The sequence below is a fragment of the Pelophylax lessonae genome (genome assembly GCF_965119305.1).
Source record: "Pelophylax lessonae genome assembly, chromosome: 5".
NCBI lineage: Eukaryota > Metazoa > Chordata > Amphibia > Anura > Ranidae > Pelophylax > Pelophylax lessonae.
The window spans coordinates 15,793,180-15,809,928 of NC_138772.1; the positions used below are offsets into that span (position 1 = coordinate 15,793,180).

At 42.7% G+C, this 16,749-nt stretch overlaps 1 protein-coding gene across 1 annotated transcript in view; it reads left to right on the forward strand.

Moving 5' to 3' along the window:
- LOC309555671 (uncharacterized protein) overlaps nt 1–16,749 on the forward strand; it is an 82,164-nt gene that overhangs the window by 44,956 nt on the left and 20,459 nt on the right. Inside the window, exons 13-16 of the mRNA XM_082257702.1 lie at nt 82–210; nt 1,991–2,083; nt 4,969–5,064; nt 8,409–8,504. Coding sequence (XP_082113828.1) covers nt 82–210; nt 1,991–2,083; nt 4,969–5,064; nt 8,409–8,504 — 414 coding nt within the window. The remainder of the gene's footprint in view (nt 1–81; nt 211–1,990; nt 2,084–4,968; nt 5,065–8,408; nt 8,505–16,749) is intronic.

Below are 16,749 nucleotides of genomic sequence, written 5' to 3' on the forward strand. Positions count from 1 at the left end.
ATCTAAGGACTATTAAGCTGCCATATTTTACATTTTATTTTTTTAGGTGTACATACACTTTATGTCTCTCTCTCTCCCCAGATGTTGATGAATGTGCGGACTTCACCCGCGGCGGATGTGAACAGACGTGCGATAACTTTGCTGGCTCCTACAACTGCAGCTGTTATAAAGGATTCGCAGTCCGCTCCGATGACCCCACCAAGTGCCGGCGTGAGGGCGATATTACACTTTGTGTCTTGTGTTCGCTGTAGAAGGAAAACTCAGCCCAATGTATTACATTTCAACCTACAAAGTAGCACTGATCAGTCTGAATTCACAAAGCTTTAACACATGAATAAGGATCTTTGTTTTAGTCATGTGACTGTAATACTCCAATCTCATTGGTCTCAGCTGAAAACAACTGTCACTTTTTTGATCATGAGTATCCTCATGCTGGTGTTACCTTTGTGAATTGAGCCTAAAGTATTACAAATTGTTATATTTTTAATTTTACATAAGCAGCCTTAGGTAAAATCTAGAATATTTGTCATGGTGGTAGGAGAGAACCAAACCAATCTTCTTACATGGCATCCTGCCAATAAATCTTACCAAAGCCACAGCACTGCCGTAGTATAGGTGCAAAGATGGCGCCATGTTTCTGGGGTGATATCATGTGACCACGCTTCTACCATCATGTTCAGCGGTGTGCAAAAGTTTTGGCACCCCTTCAGTCTATACTTAGCCCCCCCAGATGTTTCTTGCTAATAAGTCTTCCTATTTACTTTGGTAATATTTTCACGCTCTTTCTCTTCTCTATTTTATTATTATTATTATTGTTGCTAATATTATTATTATTATTCTTAGGCTGCATTCACATGTCAGTGTATTGATCGCGGGCAGAATCGCCGTCATTTACCTGCTGAATCGCGGTAACATCGCGCAAAAAAACCCTATTTTTCCATCCGTTCAGGGATCGGATCGGATGAGAGCGGACAGGCGGTCCGCTCTCATCCGATCCCCCGTAGAGAGCAGCGGGAGCTGTGACCCCTCCCTCTCCGCACTGCAAGCGGAGATGGAGCTGTTATCCACCGGCTCAGCGGGGATCGGCGGATCGATCCCCGCTGAGCAGCACGGATCCGCCTACGGAGGCGGACCGTGTGAAAGAGCCCTAACACTGCATATTTTTAGCACTGATTACTGTAGTAATGTCACTGGTCCCCCCAAAAGTGTCAAAAATATCAGTTAGGGGTCCGATCTGTCCGCCACAATGTCACAGTCCCACTAAAAATCGCAGATCGCCACCATTACTAGTAAAAAAATAAATAAATAAAAATGACATAAATCTTTCTCCTAATTTGTAGACGCGATAACTTTTACGCAAACCAATCAGAATACACTTATTGGGATTTTTTTTAACCAAAAATATGTAGTAAAATAGAAATTGGCCTAAAACTATGAAAATTTTTGATTTTTACGTTTTTTGGGGGGGAATGTTATATAGCAGAAAGTGAAAAATATATATATATTTTTTTTCAGAATTGACGCTCTTTTTTTTTTATAGCGCAATATATAAAAATCGCACAGGTGATCAAATACCACCAAAAGAAAGCTCTGTTTGTGGGAAAAAAAGACATCAATTTTATATGGGTACAGCGTCGCACGACCGTGCAATTGTCCGTTAAAGTAACGCAGTGCCGAATCGCAAAAAATGGCCTGTCATTAAGGGGGTAAAACCTTCCGGTCGTCCAGAAGTGATTATTGATGAGTTGGAGGTTTTAATTGACGGTCATGAACACCCCATCCCCCGACACCCGATCACTGCAACAGAACATGGCCAACACAAGTTCACATTCCTAGATCTTCTACCAAAGTATCAGTGCGCAGTGCAACAGATACAACTATGTGTGTCAAAATATATTTATATCACAAAGTATCAGAACTAGATCATTATATTCCTGGTGTCACTAATATTCCCATTCTAATATCTGTATTATTATTGGCTTTCTCCTAGCTGTGTGCAACCCCCCCTGCCAAAACTACGGAGTCTGTGTGGCTCCAGATACCTGTGACTGTCCTGCAGGGTACCCGGGGCCCGGCTGTTCTGGTAAGAGGTGATATTTCATTTTATTAATGTATATAACACCAACATATACCATAGTACAGAAATCACTGAGCCAATCACATCAGTCTCTGTACCAGAGGAGCTTACACTCTAATGTCCCCCCACAGTCACACACTATTATTATACATTTATATAGCTCTGACATATACCGCAGTGCTGTACAGAGATCACTGAGCCAGTCATATCATTCTCTGTACCAGAGGAGCTTACACTCTAATGTCCTCCCAGAGTCACGCTCTATTATTATACATCTTTATAGCTCTGACATATACTGCAGTGCTGTACAGAGAGAACACTGAGCCAGTCACATCTCTCTCTGTACGAGAGGAGCTTACACTCTAATGTCCCCCCACAGTCACACACTATTAGTATTATACATTTATATAGCTCTAACATATACTGCAGCGCTGTACAGAGAACACTGAGCCAGTCACATCAGTCTCTGTACCAGAGGAGCTTACACTCTAATGTCCCCTCACAGTCACACACTTTTATTATTATACTTCACTGAGCCAGTCACATCAGTGTCTGCACTGAGGAGCTTACACTCTAATGTCCCCCCACAGTCACACACTATTATTAATATACATTTATATAGCTCTGACATATACCGCAGTGCTGTACAGAGAACACTGAGCCAGTCACATCAGTCTCTGTACCAGAGGAGCTTACACTCTAATGTCCCCTCACAGTCACACACTTTTATTATTATACTTCACTGAGCCAGTCACATCAGTGTCTGCACTGAGGAGCTTACACTCTAATGTCCCCCCACAGTCACACACTATTATTAATATACATTTATATAGCTCTGACATATACCGCAGTGCTGTACAGAGAACACTGAGCCAGTCATATCATTCTCTGTACCAGAGGAGCTTACACTCTAATGTCCCCCCAGAGTCACACACTATTATTATTATACTTCACTGAGACAGTCACATCAGTCTCTGTACTGAGGAGCTTACACTCTAATGTTCCCCCACAATCACTTATTATTATAATACATATATATATAGCTCTGACATATACCACAGTGCTGTACAGAGAACACTGAGCCAGTCACATCAGTCCCTGCACCAGAGGAGCTTACACTCTAATGTCCCCCCACAGTCACACACTATTATTATTATACATTTATATAGCTCTGACATATACCGCAGTGCTGTACAGAGAACACTGAGCCAGTCACATCAGTCTCTGCACCAGAGGAGCTTACACTCTAATGTCCCCCCACAATCACACACTATATTATACATTCATATAACACCAACATATACTGTAGTACAGAAATCACTGAGCCAGTCCCATCAGTCTCTGTACCAGAAGAGCTTACACTCTAATGTAGGGTTGCCACCTCATCCCTACTCCCAGAGGAGCTTACACTCTAATGTAGGGTTGCCACCTCATCCCTACTCCCAGAGGAGCTTACACTCTAATATAGGGTTGCCACCTCTTCCCTTTAATCCAGGACACATATTAATTGCACGGGATCTGAGGCTGATATAATGCAGATAAGGCACCAAGTGAGTGTAATTACCACCTTACTCAGCCTCAGAACTGTGTAATTACTGTGTGTCCTGCATTACAGGGATGAGGTGGTAACCCTACATTAGAGTGTAAGCTCCTCTGGGAGTAGGGATGAGATGGCAACCCTACATTAGAGTGTAAGCTCCTCTGGGAGACGGAGTAGGGATGAGGTGGTAACCCTACTTTAGAGTGTAAGATCCTCTGGGAGTAGGGATGAGGTGGCAACCCTACATTAGAGTGTAAGCTCCTCTGGGAGACGGAGTAGGGATGAGGTGGTAACCCTACTTTAGAGTGTAAGATCCCCTGGGAGTAGGGATGAGGTGGCAACCCTACTCTAATGCCCCCCCCCCCCCCCACAGTCACACACTATTATTGTTATACATTTATATAGCTCTGACATATACCACAGTGCTGTAAGAGAACACTGAGCCAGTCACACTCTGCACCATAGGAGCTTACGATCTTTACTTTACATTACTGTGTGTCCTGCATTACAGGGATGAGGTGGCAACTCTACATTAGAGTGTAAGCTCCTCTGGGAGTAGGGATGAGATGGCAACCCCACATTAGAGTGTAAGCTCCTCTGGGAGTAGGGATGAGGTGGCAACCCCACATTAGAGTGTAAGCTCCTCCGGGAGTAGGGATGAGGTGACAACCCTACATTAGAGTGTAAGCTCCTCTGGGAGTAGGGATGAGGTGACAACCCTACATTAGAGTGTAAGCTCCTCTGGGAGTAGAGATGAGGTGGCAACCCTACATTAGAGTGTAAGCTCCTCTAGGAGTAGGGATGAGGTGGCAACCCTACATTAGAGTGTAAGCTCCTCTAGGAGTAGGGATGAGGTGGCACCCCTACATTAGAGTGTAAGCTCCTCTGGGAGTAGGGATGAGGTGGCAACCTTACATTAGAGTGTAAGCTCCTCTGGGAGTAGAGATGAGGTGGTAACCCTACATTAGAGTGTAAGCTCCTCTAGGAGTAGGGATGAGGTGGCAACCCTACATTAGAGTGTAAGCTCCTCTGGGAGTTGGGATGGGGTTTAAACCCTACTCTAATGCCCCCCCCCCCCCCAGTCACACACTATTATTGTTATACATTTATATAGCTCTGACATATACCACAGTGCTGTAAGAGAACACTTAGCCAGTCACACTCTGCACCATAGGAGCTTACGCTCTAATACCCCCCCCTACAGTCACACACTACCCTATACAGGACCATATATAATTGTGTGTAAAGGGCCGGTATATCTAGGGTGAGGATTGCCCATCTTCATTTGCTAACATTAGTATCTCCATAGCTGTCCTCTTCTGCTGTGCTGACCTCATGTTTCTCTTGCCAGCCATGTGCTCCCCGCCTTGTGCCCATGGAGGAACCTGCATGAGACACAACATGTGCGCCTGTCCCTCGGGATGGACTGGTCCTGGGTGCCAGACAGGTAGGCTGTCTCTATCATGGAAGGTATGTGTGGCTGTGTCAGTGGTCCTTAGCAGAGACAGTCAGGGTTCAGCTATTCAACCAGTCAGCAGCCATACCAATATTCACCATTGCAGTCATTTTTTCTATTAACATAGCACTGAATTACCAGCGTTTCACTATTCCCTTTATTTTGCCATGGAAACTTGGATGCAAGGTCTGAGCTGTGCTTCAATTTTAAGGCATGGCAAGCAGCCTGAAGGCCTACCGATACTTGGTTGCCCCCAGGTCTTATACCATAATATTATAGTTCCTGGCTAGATGGCACCAGGACTGAGCGAATAAGACAAAGAAAGGTACGCGTAGTTTTGAGGCTGGTCAGGCAGTGAACAGGTTCTGGGACAATCCAAGGGTCGGGGTTAGGAGCAGGTCTGGTAGGGAAGGTAGCAGGTAAGTAGAGTCCGAAAACAGTTCCAGGGTCAGGGTGTATAGCAAACAAGCCTAATCCAATACAAATTCCTAGGTGAGAGCAGGTGGCGAGAAAGCTCAGTCCAGTAAACAATCCAAGGTCAAGTTCAGGAGGCAATCCAAAGAGTAATCCGGGTATAAGGCAGAGATCAGCAACAAGGGAATCCGAGACAGGTATGAAAGAGCTGGGTCAGGCAAAGAAACAGGGATCCAGGGAGCAGCCACTATCACAAACCCAGAGTTCTGGGCTTTTGATATTTAAATAAAGCGCCACAGCAAAAGAGCCCATAATAGGGTAAGAGGAAGGTCGGCTCAGACTGGCCATTGTCTGGGCGTCAGGACTCTGCTGGAGGGGTCCAATGGCAATCTGGGTCCTGCCAAGAGGAGAGACCAGCCGCTAGCTGTGTTAATAGGGCATATGCTTCAAGAGGCTGCTGCAGGCGGAGACGAAGAGCGAGTGCCTCCAGTTCTCCTACCAAGGGTGAATGGTGTATAGTATAGAGCAGCTATTCTCAGCCAGGGTTATGTGGAAGTTCCTCCAGAGGTTGCTAGGGGTTCCTTCAACTGTAGCTGGTTGACATCCCAATTGCTGGTGCCTGCATAGTTCCAGGGTCAATGCCACTTGACAGAGCCAACTGCATGAACCCAGAGCTGTCTATAAGGGTGGCATTCTGACCACCACTGCAATGGGGGACATTCTGCAATGGGGGACATTTTGATGACACAAAATTGGGCAGGGCAATAACTGCACAGCATGAAGCAGATATCCTACAGAATGACCTGGACAAAATAACAGAGTGGGCAAGGACATGGCAAGTGGGGTTTAATGTGGAGAAGTGTAAGGTTTTGCACTTGGGGACCAAAAACTTAAAAGAACAATACACGTTAGGAGGGGAACCCTTGGGGGAATCAAAAATGGAGAAGGATCTGGGAGTCTTGGTTGATGATAGACTAGGCAATAGCATGCAATGTCAAGCGGCAGCTGCCAAAGCCAGCAGAACATTAGCATGCATAAAGAAAGGGATGTATTCCAGAGATAAGACTATAAATCTTCCACTTTATAAAACTCTGGTCCGACCGCATCTGGAGTATTCTGTCCAGTTCTGGTCGCCAGTCCTCAGGAGGGATGTGTTGGAGCTGGAGAGGGTCCAGAGAAGGGCAACTAAACTAATTAGGGGATTGAAGGATCTTAATTATGAAGAGCGTCTGCAATCGCTTGATTTATTCTCCCTGGAGAAGAGACGCCTGGGAGGGGACATGATAGCAATTTATAAATATCTCAATGGGGATCTAAGATTAGAAAAAAAGCTATTCAGTCGAAGGGAATGAATGAGGACAAGAGGGCATACAATGCGATTAGAGGAGAAACGTTTTAACCTCAGGCAACGTGGGGGGTTCTTTACTGTTAGAGCTACAAGATTGTGGAATTCTCTACCACAAGAGGTGGTTTCTGCGGGACGTATGGTGGCTTTCAAAAGACTCTTAGATGTACATCTCAAGGATCAGAACATTCAGGGCTATGTGAGATGATTACGGCCACACACACCTACACAGGTTGAACTGGATGGACTATTGTCTTTATTCAACCTCACCTACTATGTAAAAAATTCTTCCCACTTACCATCAATAAAAAGAAGCATTTTTTCCTACTTGTTGGAAGGTGCAGTCTACTTTCTCCACTGATGGTGGCACTCTTCCAGAGTGGCACTGCAGTTGGAGAGGAAATTGAGAGGAAAAGGGTTCCTCTATGGTTTCCTAGATCATTGGGGAAGCTATCCCATTGGATGTTTCCACTTCATGTAACTCTAGCTGACATCTTGGGTCAGGCAGAGCCTATTTAAGGCCCTGGCTCCCAGGTTTCAGGGTTTGGCACACATTTTGTGAGTTGGTAGAATAGAGACAGGTACCCAACCCGATAGGGACAGAGCTAACTTTAGGGAAAGGTTCCTGACAAGAAAGGAAAGAGTAGGGTTTGGAACTTCTCTGTACATCTGCCTGCTTGAGCACAAGATCACCAGGCTGCAATCTACCCCTTTCTACAGGCCAGTGGTATAACTAGAACCTTCAGGGCCCTGGTGCAAGAAACCATGAAGGGGTTAGGGGTTAGGGTTGCCCTTTTGCCGGTACAGACACAGGAGAGGGTTTGGAATCAGGAAAAGGGTCATGGACCCCACCCCAAAGGTCAGGAGGTGTGGTCTCAGAGGTCAAAGGTCACAGCTCAACCTACTATTGGACACAGTTGGTGGCGCGAAGTACCCGCTTGCTCCACCTAGTGTTGGACCCAGGAAGTAGACTTTGACACAGGAGGTGGCGCTTGCCCCTCTGACCCCCAGCTGGTGACCCTTCTTTACAAGCCCAGTGGCGGAATGGCAGGGCCCGGTCGCAAGTGTGACCTTTGTAGAATTTTATTTTTGTTATATTTTTTTTACCATTTTTTTTACAATATTATTTCTTTTTATTTTTACCCGTTGGGGGACTTTGGTGAGATATCAATCCGTCTGATTCCCCCCCCTCCCTCCGGCCCGTGGAGCATCAGCCGCCACTGATACTCACCAATAATTTTCCCTTTACAAAAGTTCCCCCGAGACCTGAAAATTATTTCAAGGCTTTCTCTGGGGTAAAAAAGTTGAGATGGCTGGTATAGAATGAATTGGGAAAATACTGCATTATTGCCACTAGATGGAGCTGCTGATCATAGGAAATAAACATATTAGATGCATTACTGGGATTATTCGTAGCTTCCGTGCGAATGCACTGATATTCGCACAGCGGATTAATTATAAATACACCCCTTTTTTTATTTTAATTAATGTATGATACTCTTGAAATGTGGCCGCTACATCAAAACACATATCTGTGCTGGAAATTTTTGCCTAATAATCTAATTTTCTCTTCTAGCGGTGTGCGAGTTGCCATGTGGTAATGGCGGACGCTGTGTGGCCCCTAACACCTGCCAGTGCCCCTCAGGATACAGCGGAGAGCAATGTCTGACACGTATGTTACTTTCCAGGTTGGGTACTTCATTTCTGGGTGCCAATTAATATAAACACATTACTTCTAATGTTGGAAGGTGATTTTGCTTCCATTCTAAAAATTCTGAAACAATACTGATACCGAGGCAGTGCCATTCAAACATCTCAATCCCATGGCCTACATGAGGTTAAGGAGCAGGGCTGCTGATAGGGAAGGGACCATCAGTCCTCCTGTAGGGGGCCCAGGCACACAGGGGGGCCCCAACAACACAGGGAATTGGTGCAGAGGGGCAAATGAAGAAGAAGCCAATTTCTCCCCCTCCTGCCAGCTTTCAGGTGCTGCGGGGAGATACACAGACACGGGGCATCGTTCCTGTAATTGCTTCTCCAACGCCGATCCCCCTCCCTGTGCTGCCTGCTTCTGACCCCTCCCATGTGCCCCCCTCCCGCAGCACTGCAGGCTTCCCTGTCCTGTAAAAAAAATAACATATTTTTAAAAAATAATAATAATGAAACATTGTAATAAATAATAAAAAAAAAAATTGTAAAATAAAAGAATTGTTAACATTTTTTACATGTAACCGATTGCCAACCACACGCCGCCTTTTTACTACGGCAGGCTGGCTCTCCAACTCCTACATTGGTAGAGTGCCTGCTGCTAGGGGGCGTGTGCGCGCTGCCGGCGGCGTGCTCCCGCCCCCACTCAGCAGCTGGGACTCTCCGATGCACGGGGCAAGTGGCTCCGATTGCCGCCTGACAACCGCGATCGCTCCCCGCTGACAGAGGACGGTCGGCTGTTGTAAACCCAGCTGACCGTTCTTCTCCCTGGAATGATCACAGAGCGCCTGTGACCCTTCTATATAGGATCACAGGTCTCTATGATAATTTCACAAGCCCCTCCCACATACAGTTAGAAAACACCCCCTAGGCTCACATTTAACCCCTTGGTCACCCACTGTGTTAACCCCTTCCCTGACAGTGTCATTATTACAGTAACAGTGCATATTTTTAGCACTGATTACTGTAGTAATGTCACTGGTACCCCCAAAAGTGTCAAAAATGTCAGTGAGGGGTCCGATCTGTCCGCCTCAATGTCGCAGTCCCGCTAAAAATCGCAGATCGCCGCCATTACTAGTAAAAAAAAAAAAAAAAAACAATAAAAATGACATCAATCTCTCCCGTAGTTTGTAGACGCGATAACTTTTGCGCAAACCAATCAAAATACGCTTATTGCGATTTTTTTTTTTTACCAAAAGTATGTAGCAGAAAACAATTTGGCCTAAAATGTTAAAAAAATTAGATTTTAAATATTTTTTTTTTTTTTTTTGGGAATGTTATATAGCAGAAAGTGAAAAATATTTTTTTTTTTTTCAGAATTGTCACTTTTTATTTTTGTTTATAGCGCAAAAAATAAAAATCGCACAGGTGATCAAACACCACCAAAAGAAAGCTCTATTTGTGGGGGAAAAAAAGGACATCAATTTTATTTGGGTACAGCGTCGCACGACCGCGCAATTGTCCGTTAAAGTAACGCAGTGCCGAATCGCAAAATAGGACCTGGTCATTAAAGGGGGGAAAATCCTTCCGTTTCAGAAGTGGTTAAAAAAAAAAAAAAATATTTAAACATTGTAATAAATAATTAAAAAAAAAAATTGTAAAATAAAAGAATTGTTAACATTCTTTACATTAAAAAAAAAAAAAATAAAATAAAAATGTAAGAGACAATTTACACAGGTTCTCTGTTATGTTTGTGTCCGCTAATAATGATTTTAGTGAAAATGTCATCTTGATAAATTTTGGGGGGGCTGCCAGGTAGGCTGCATGGGGCCCCCTGATTTCTAACAGCAGCCCTGTTAAGGAGGCAACCCTGACGCTTATCAAATCACTGTTTTTTTTTTTTTTTTTTTTAATTTCTGCTTTTTTTGGAGACTAATGATGTGCCTCAATCACGAGCCAAGCATTTGGCTTGCAGCTGCCGTATGGCCTCATTGACTTGAATGGGTGAGTTTGACAGGCAGTGCCGTCTGTCAACCCAACAAGCCATGTTTAATTTGCCAAAGCATGTGTACAGCCCCCCTCGTATGTTCGGTTTTAGGTGGGCAGTAAAATTAGGGCCCAGCCATTTGTTTTTACTGCCCTCCTTAGCCGCCCACTTTAAAGTGGCCTAAATGAGTACTTAAGTGTTAGTTAGGAGAAGCGTAGGTTGGAAGGCTAGTTTAACCACTTCAGCCCTGGAAGGTTTCACCCCCTTAATGACCAGGCCATTTTTTTGCCATACGTCACTGCGTTACTTTAACTGACAAATGCGCCGCCATGCGACGCAGTACCCAAATAAAATTGATGTTACACAAACAGAGCTTTCTTTTGGTGGCATTTGATCACCTCTGCGGTTTTTATTTTTTTGTGCTATAAACAAAAAAAGAGCGACAATTCTGAAATAAACAATATTTTTTACTTCCTGCTATAAAATATTCCCAATAAAATTTTTTTTTAGGCTAATTTGTATTCTGCCACATATTTTTGGTAAAATAAATCTCAATAAGTGTATATTGGTTCGCGCAAAGGTTATCACATCTACAAACTAGGGGAAAGATTTATGGCATTTTTATTTTATTTTATTTTTTTTTTTTTTAGCGGGCTTTCTTTTGGTGGTATTTGATCACCTCTGTGGCTTTTATTTTATTGTGCTTTACAAACAAAAAAAGAAAATTCTGAAAAAAAAACCCAATATTTTTTACTTCCTGCTATAAAACATTCCCAATAAAAAAAATGTAAAAAAAATCAAATTTTTTTTCATCATTTTAGGGCCAATTTGTATTCTGCCACATATTTTTGGTTAAAAAAAAAAAAAAAAAAAAAAAACCTCAATAAATGTATATTAAATTGGTTTGCACAAAAGTTATCACGTCTACAAACAAGGGTAAAGATTTATGGCATTTTTATTTTATTTTATTTATTAATTTTTTTTTTTAAGCGGGCTTTCTTTTGGTGGTATTTGATCACCTCTGCAGCTTTTATATTTTTGTGCTTTAAAAAAAACAAAGAAAGAAAATTCTGAAAAAAAAAAAAAAAAAGATTTTTTACTTCCTGCTATAAAACATTCCCAATAAAAAAAATGTAAAAAAATTTAATTTTTTTTCATCATTTTAGGGCCAATTTGTATTCTGCCACATATTTTTGGATAAAAAAAAACCTCAATAAGTGTATATTAATTGGTTTGGCGCAAAAGTTATGTCTACAAACTAGGGGAAAGATTTATGGCATTTTTATTTTATGTTTTTATTTTTTTTAGCGGGCTTTCTTTTGGTGGTATTTGATCACCTCTGTGGTTTTTATTTTTTTGTGCTTTAAAAAAAAAAAAAAAAGAAAATTCTGAGAAAAAAAAATGTTTTTTACTTCCTGTTATAAATCATTCCCAATAAAAAAATGTAAAAATCAAATTTTTTTCATCATTTTAGGGCCAATTTGTATTCTGCCACATATTTTTGGATAAAAAAACCTCAATAAGTGTATATTAATTGGTTTGGCGCAAAAGTTATCATGTCTACAAACTAGGGGAAAGATTTATGAAATTTTTATTTTTTTATTTTTTTTTTTTTTTAGCGGGCTTTCTTTTGGTGCTATTTGATCACCTCTGCAGCTTTTATTTTTTGTGCTTTACAAAAAAAAACAAAGAAAGAAAATTCTGAAAAAAAATTTTTTACTTCCTGCTATAAAACATTCCCAATAAAAAAAATTTTTTGAAAAAAAAATCTAATTTTTTTTTTCATCATAATAGGGCCAAATTGTATTCTGCCACATATTTGTGGTTAAAAAAAAAAAAAAAAAAAAACTTCAATAAGTGTATATTAAATTGGTTTGCACAAAAGTTATCGCGTCTACAAACTAGGGTAAAGATTTATGGAATTTTTATTTTATTTTATTTATTTATTTATTTTTAAGCGGGCTTTCTTTTGGTGGTATTTGATCACCTCTGCGACTTTTATTTTTTTTGTGCTTAAAAAAATAAATAAATAAAAGAGACAATTCTAAAAAAAAAAAAAAAAAACAATATTTTTTATTTCCTGCTATTAAACCTTCCCAATAAAAAAAAAAAAACTTAAAAAAATCAGATTTTTTTTGCATAATTTTAGGCCAATTTGTATTCTGCTACATATTTTTGGTAAAAACAAATCCCAATAAGTGTATATTGATTGGTTTGTGCAAAAGTTATCGCATCTACAAACTAGGAGAAAGATTTATATCATTTTTTTTTTTTTTTTGTGTCGGACTGCGACATTGCATATGTGAGGACTGCTGATTCCCCCCAGAATGAAGGAATTTGGTATCATCGCCATGTCCAATGTTGGTGGCTGTTGTAACATACACTCACCGGCCACTTCATTAGGTACATCTGTTCAATTGCTTGGTAACACAAATTGCTAATCAGCTAATCACATGGCAGCAACTCAATGCATTCAGGCATCTAGATTTGGTGAAGACGACTTGCTGCAGCTCAAACTGTGCATCAGAATAGGGAAGAAAGTGGATTGAAGTGACTTTGAACGAGGCATGGTTGTTGGTGGCAGACGGGCTGGTCTGATGATTTCTGGGATTTTCACACACAGCCATCAGAGATTGGTGGGGAAAAGAGAAAATATCCAGTGAGCGGCAGTTGTGTGGAGGAAAATGCCTTGTTGGTGTCAGAGGTCAGAGGAGAATGGGCAGACTGATTCCAGATGATAGAAAGGCAACAGTAACTCAAATAACCACTCGTTACATCCAAGATATGCAGAATGCCGTCTCTGAACGCACAACACATTGAGGCTTGAAGCAGATTGGCTACAGCAGCAGAAGACCACACCGAGTGCCACTCCTGTCAGCTAAGAACAGGAAACTGAGGCTATAATTCACACAAGATCAGCAAAATTGGACAATAGAAGATTGGAAAAACGTTGCCTGGTCTGAGTCTCGATTTCAGCTGCGACATTCAGATGGTAGAGTCAGAATTTGGCGCATGGATCCATCCTGCCTTCTATCACCGGTTCAGGCTGGTGGTGTAATGGTGGGGGGGATATTTTCTTGGCACACTTTGGGCCCCTTAGTACCAATTGAGCATCGTTTAAACACCACGGCCTACCTGAGTATTGTTGCTGACCATGTCCATCCCTTTATGACTACAGTGTCCCCATCTTCTGATGGCTCCTTCCTGCAGGATAATGCACCATGTCACAAAGCTCCAATCATCTCACCACTGGTTTCTTCACCATGACAATGAGGTCACTGTACTCCAATGGCCTCCACACTCACCAGATCAGGTCACTGTACTCCAATGGCCTCCACACTCACCAGATTAAGTCACTGTACTCCAATGGCCTCCACACTCACCAGATCAGGTCACTGTACTCCAATGGCCTCCACACTCACCAGATCAGGTCACTGTACTCCAATGGCCTCCACACTCACCAGATCAGGTCACTGTACTCCAATGGCCTCCACACTCACCAGATCAGGTCACTGTACTCCAATGGCCTCCACACTCACCAGATCAGGTCACTGTACTTCAATGGCCTCCACACTCACTAGATCAGGTCACTGTACTCCAATGGCCTCCACACTCACCAGATCAAGTCACTGTACTCCAATGGCCTCCACACTCACCAGATCAGGTCACTGTACTCCAATGGCCTCCACACTCACCAGATCAGGTCACTGTACTGCAATGGCCTCCACGCTCACCAGATCATGTCACTGTACTCCAATGGCCTCCACACTCACCAGATCAGGTCACTGTACTGCAATGGCCTCCACACTCACCAGATCTGGTCACTGTACTCCAGTGGCCTCCACACTCACTAGATCAGGTCACTGTACTGCAATGGCCTCCACACTCACCAGATCAGGTCACTGTACTCCAATGGCCTCCACACTCACCAGATCAGGTCACTGTACTCCAATGGCCTCCACACTCACCAGATCAAGTCACTGTACTCCAATGGCCTCCACACTCACCAGATCTCCATCCAATAGAGCACCTTTGGTGGAAGGGGAGATTGGCATCATGGATGTGCAGTTGACAAATCCGCAGCAACTAAGTGATGCCATCATGTCACTATGGAGCAAAATCTATGAGGAATGTTTCCAACACCTTGTTGAATCTATGCCAGGAAGAATGAAGGCAAAAGGGGGTCCAACCCGCTACTAGCAAAGTGGCCAGTGAGTGCATATTCCATATTATGCAACATATTTTCCTAGAGATTAATTTACTCCAGAAACACTTGACTGCCAATATAAATAATGCCCCTTACCAATTCCTTCTTTATTATTTCCATTAAATTGGTCACAAATTAAACATGTGATGAAAGGACTTATAAGCAGAGGACATCATCAAGGAAAACAGAATACAAAACCGCAGGATCCACCCTAAAGGCGCTCCAATAAAATGGAACCTACCACTGCGTCTCAGCACTCAATAGTGAATAATAAAGATTTAAAAATGATTTAAAAATGAACAGCTGCCACGTTAAGAAAAACAAAACATAAAGAACAATGTGAATAGAAAGAGCCCCCCTAAAGGGTTGTGGGACTTTGAGGCAAGGAGAACATGACTTTTGTTAAAAATATTGTATTTAACCACTTAAGCCCCGGAAGATTTTACCCCCTTCCTGACCAGGGGTTTTTTTGCGATTTTTTTACTGCGTGACTTTAGCGGACAATTGCGCGACGCTGTACCTAAACGAATTTCACGTCCTTTTTTTCCCACAAACAGAGATTTCTTTTGGTGGTATTTGATCACCTGTGCGATTTTTTGATCACGCGCTATAAACAAAAAAGGAGCGTAATTTTTGCAAAAATAACAATATTTTTCACTTTTTTTTATATGAAATTCCCCCATAAAATAATGTAAAAATCAAAATTTTTTAACATTTTCGGCCAAATTGTTTTAAGCTACCTATGTTTGGTAAAAAAAAATTGCAAAAAGCGTATTTTGATTGATTTGCGCAAAAGTTATCGCGTTTACTAACCAAGGGAAATTTTTTTGTCATTTTTGGTGGTTTTTTTTTTTAACGAGTAATGGCGGCGATCTGCGATTTTTTTTTTTGCGGTACTGCGACATTGCAGCGGACAGATTGGACCCTTGACTGACATTTTTGACACTTTTGGAGGTACCAGTGACATTACTGCAGTAATCAGTGCTATATATATGCACTGTTACTGCAAAAATGACACTGGCAGGGAAGGGGTTAACTGTATTGGACAGGGAGGGGTTAAGTGTGTCCTAGGGGCGTGATTCTAACTGTATAGGGACAATGCTATTGGTGTAAAAACAAAGATCAACAGTTCTACATAGTAGAACCGTCTGATCTTCATTTTTACACAGGGAGAATGACAGGCGGCTTGTTTACATAAGCCGCTCTGCCTTTCTCCCGCTGTACCGACGATCGTAGTGTGACTGGCGGACATCGGGTCCGCCGGTCACACGCCCGCACTCCTCCCTGAACGAGCCGAGGCGGGCGCGCACCTCAGCGGGCACGCGCTCGCCCGCTATTGGCTCTAATAGCAGTGACAGGCGAGTGACGTAGATCTACGTCACTCTGCCTGGCCGGGGCTGACTGCCGCAGTAAATATACCGGTTAATAATTCATTTAAAAACATATAACATAATAAACATATATTTAGGCCCCGTTCACATAGGGGCGACGCTACTTCAAGGGGCGACCTCCGAGATCGCGGTGCGAGCAGCGCGCCGCGACCTCGGAGCAGCCGCCACGGACTTCATAACATTGAAGTCTATGGCGGTCGCCTCCTGGTCGCCCCAAAGAAGCTCCGGACCCTTTTTCTGAGTCGGAGCGACTTGTGTCGCTCCTATTAGAACGGGTCCGCAGCTTCCCTATGGGAGGCGACCTGCGGCGACCTGTGAGGCGACCAGGTTGCCTCACAGGTCGCCCTAGTGTGAACCGGGACTAAAAAGCACAGAAAGAAGTAATCAAAATGATCTTCACATAGAAATGTATAACAACATGGATTTACTATCATATGACAAAAATTGCATTTGTTTCCAATGCACCCAACGCGTTTCGGGAAAACCCTTTGTCAGGGTGTAGATATAGGAAAAAACTTGTACATATCATAGTTTTATGTCATGAAGAATTTTTTTTTTTTTAACAATACAAGTAAAATGCAATGCAAAAAATATATATATGCCGATAGTTTGTATTTTCGGTGAGGCGTCTTCGATTTAAAAATCGCGCCGCCAATACGTCACCGCAAATGCGCCACCAATGCTC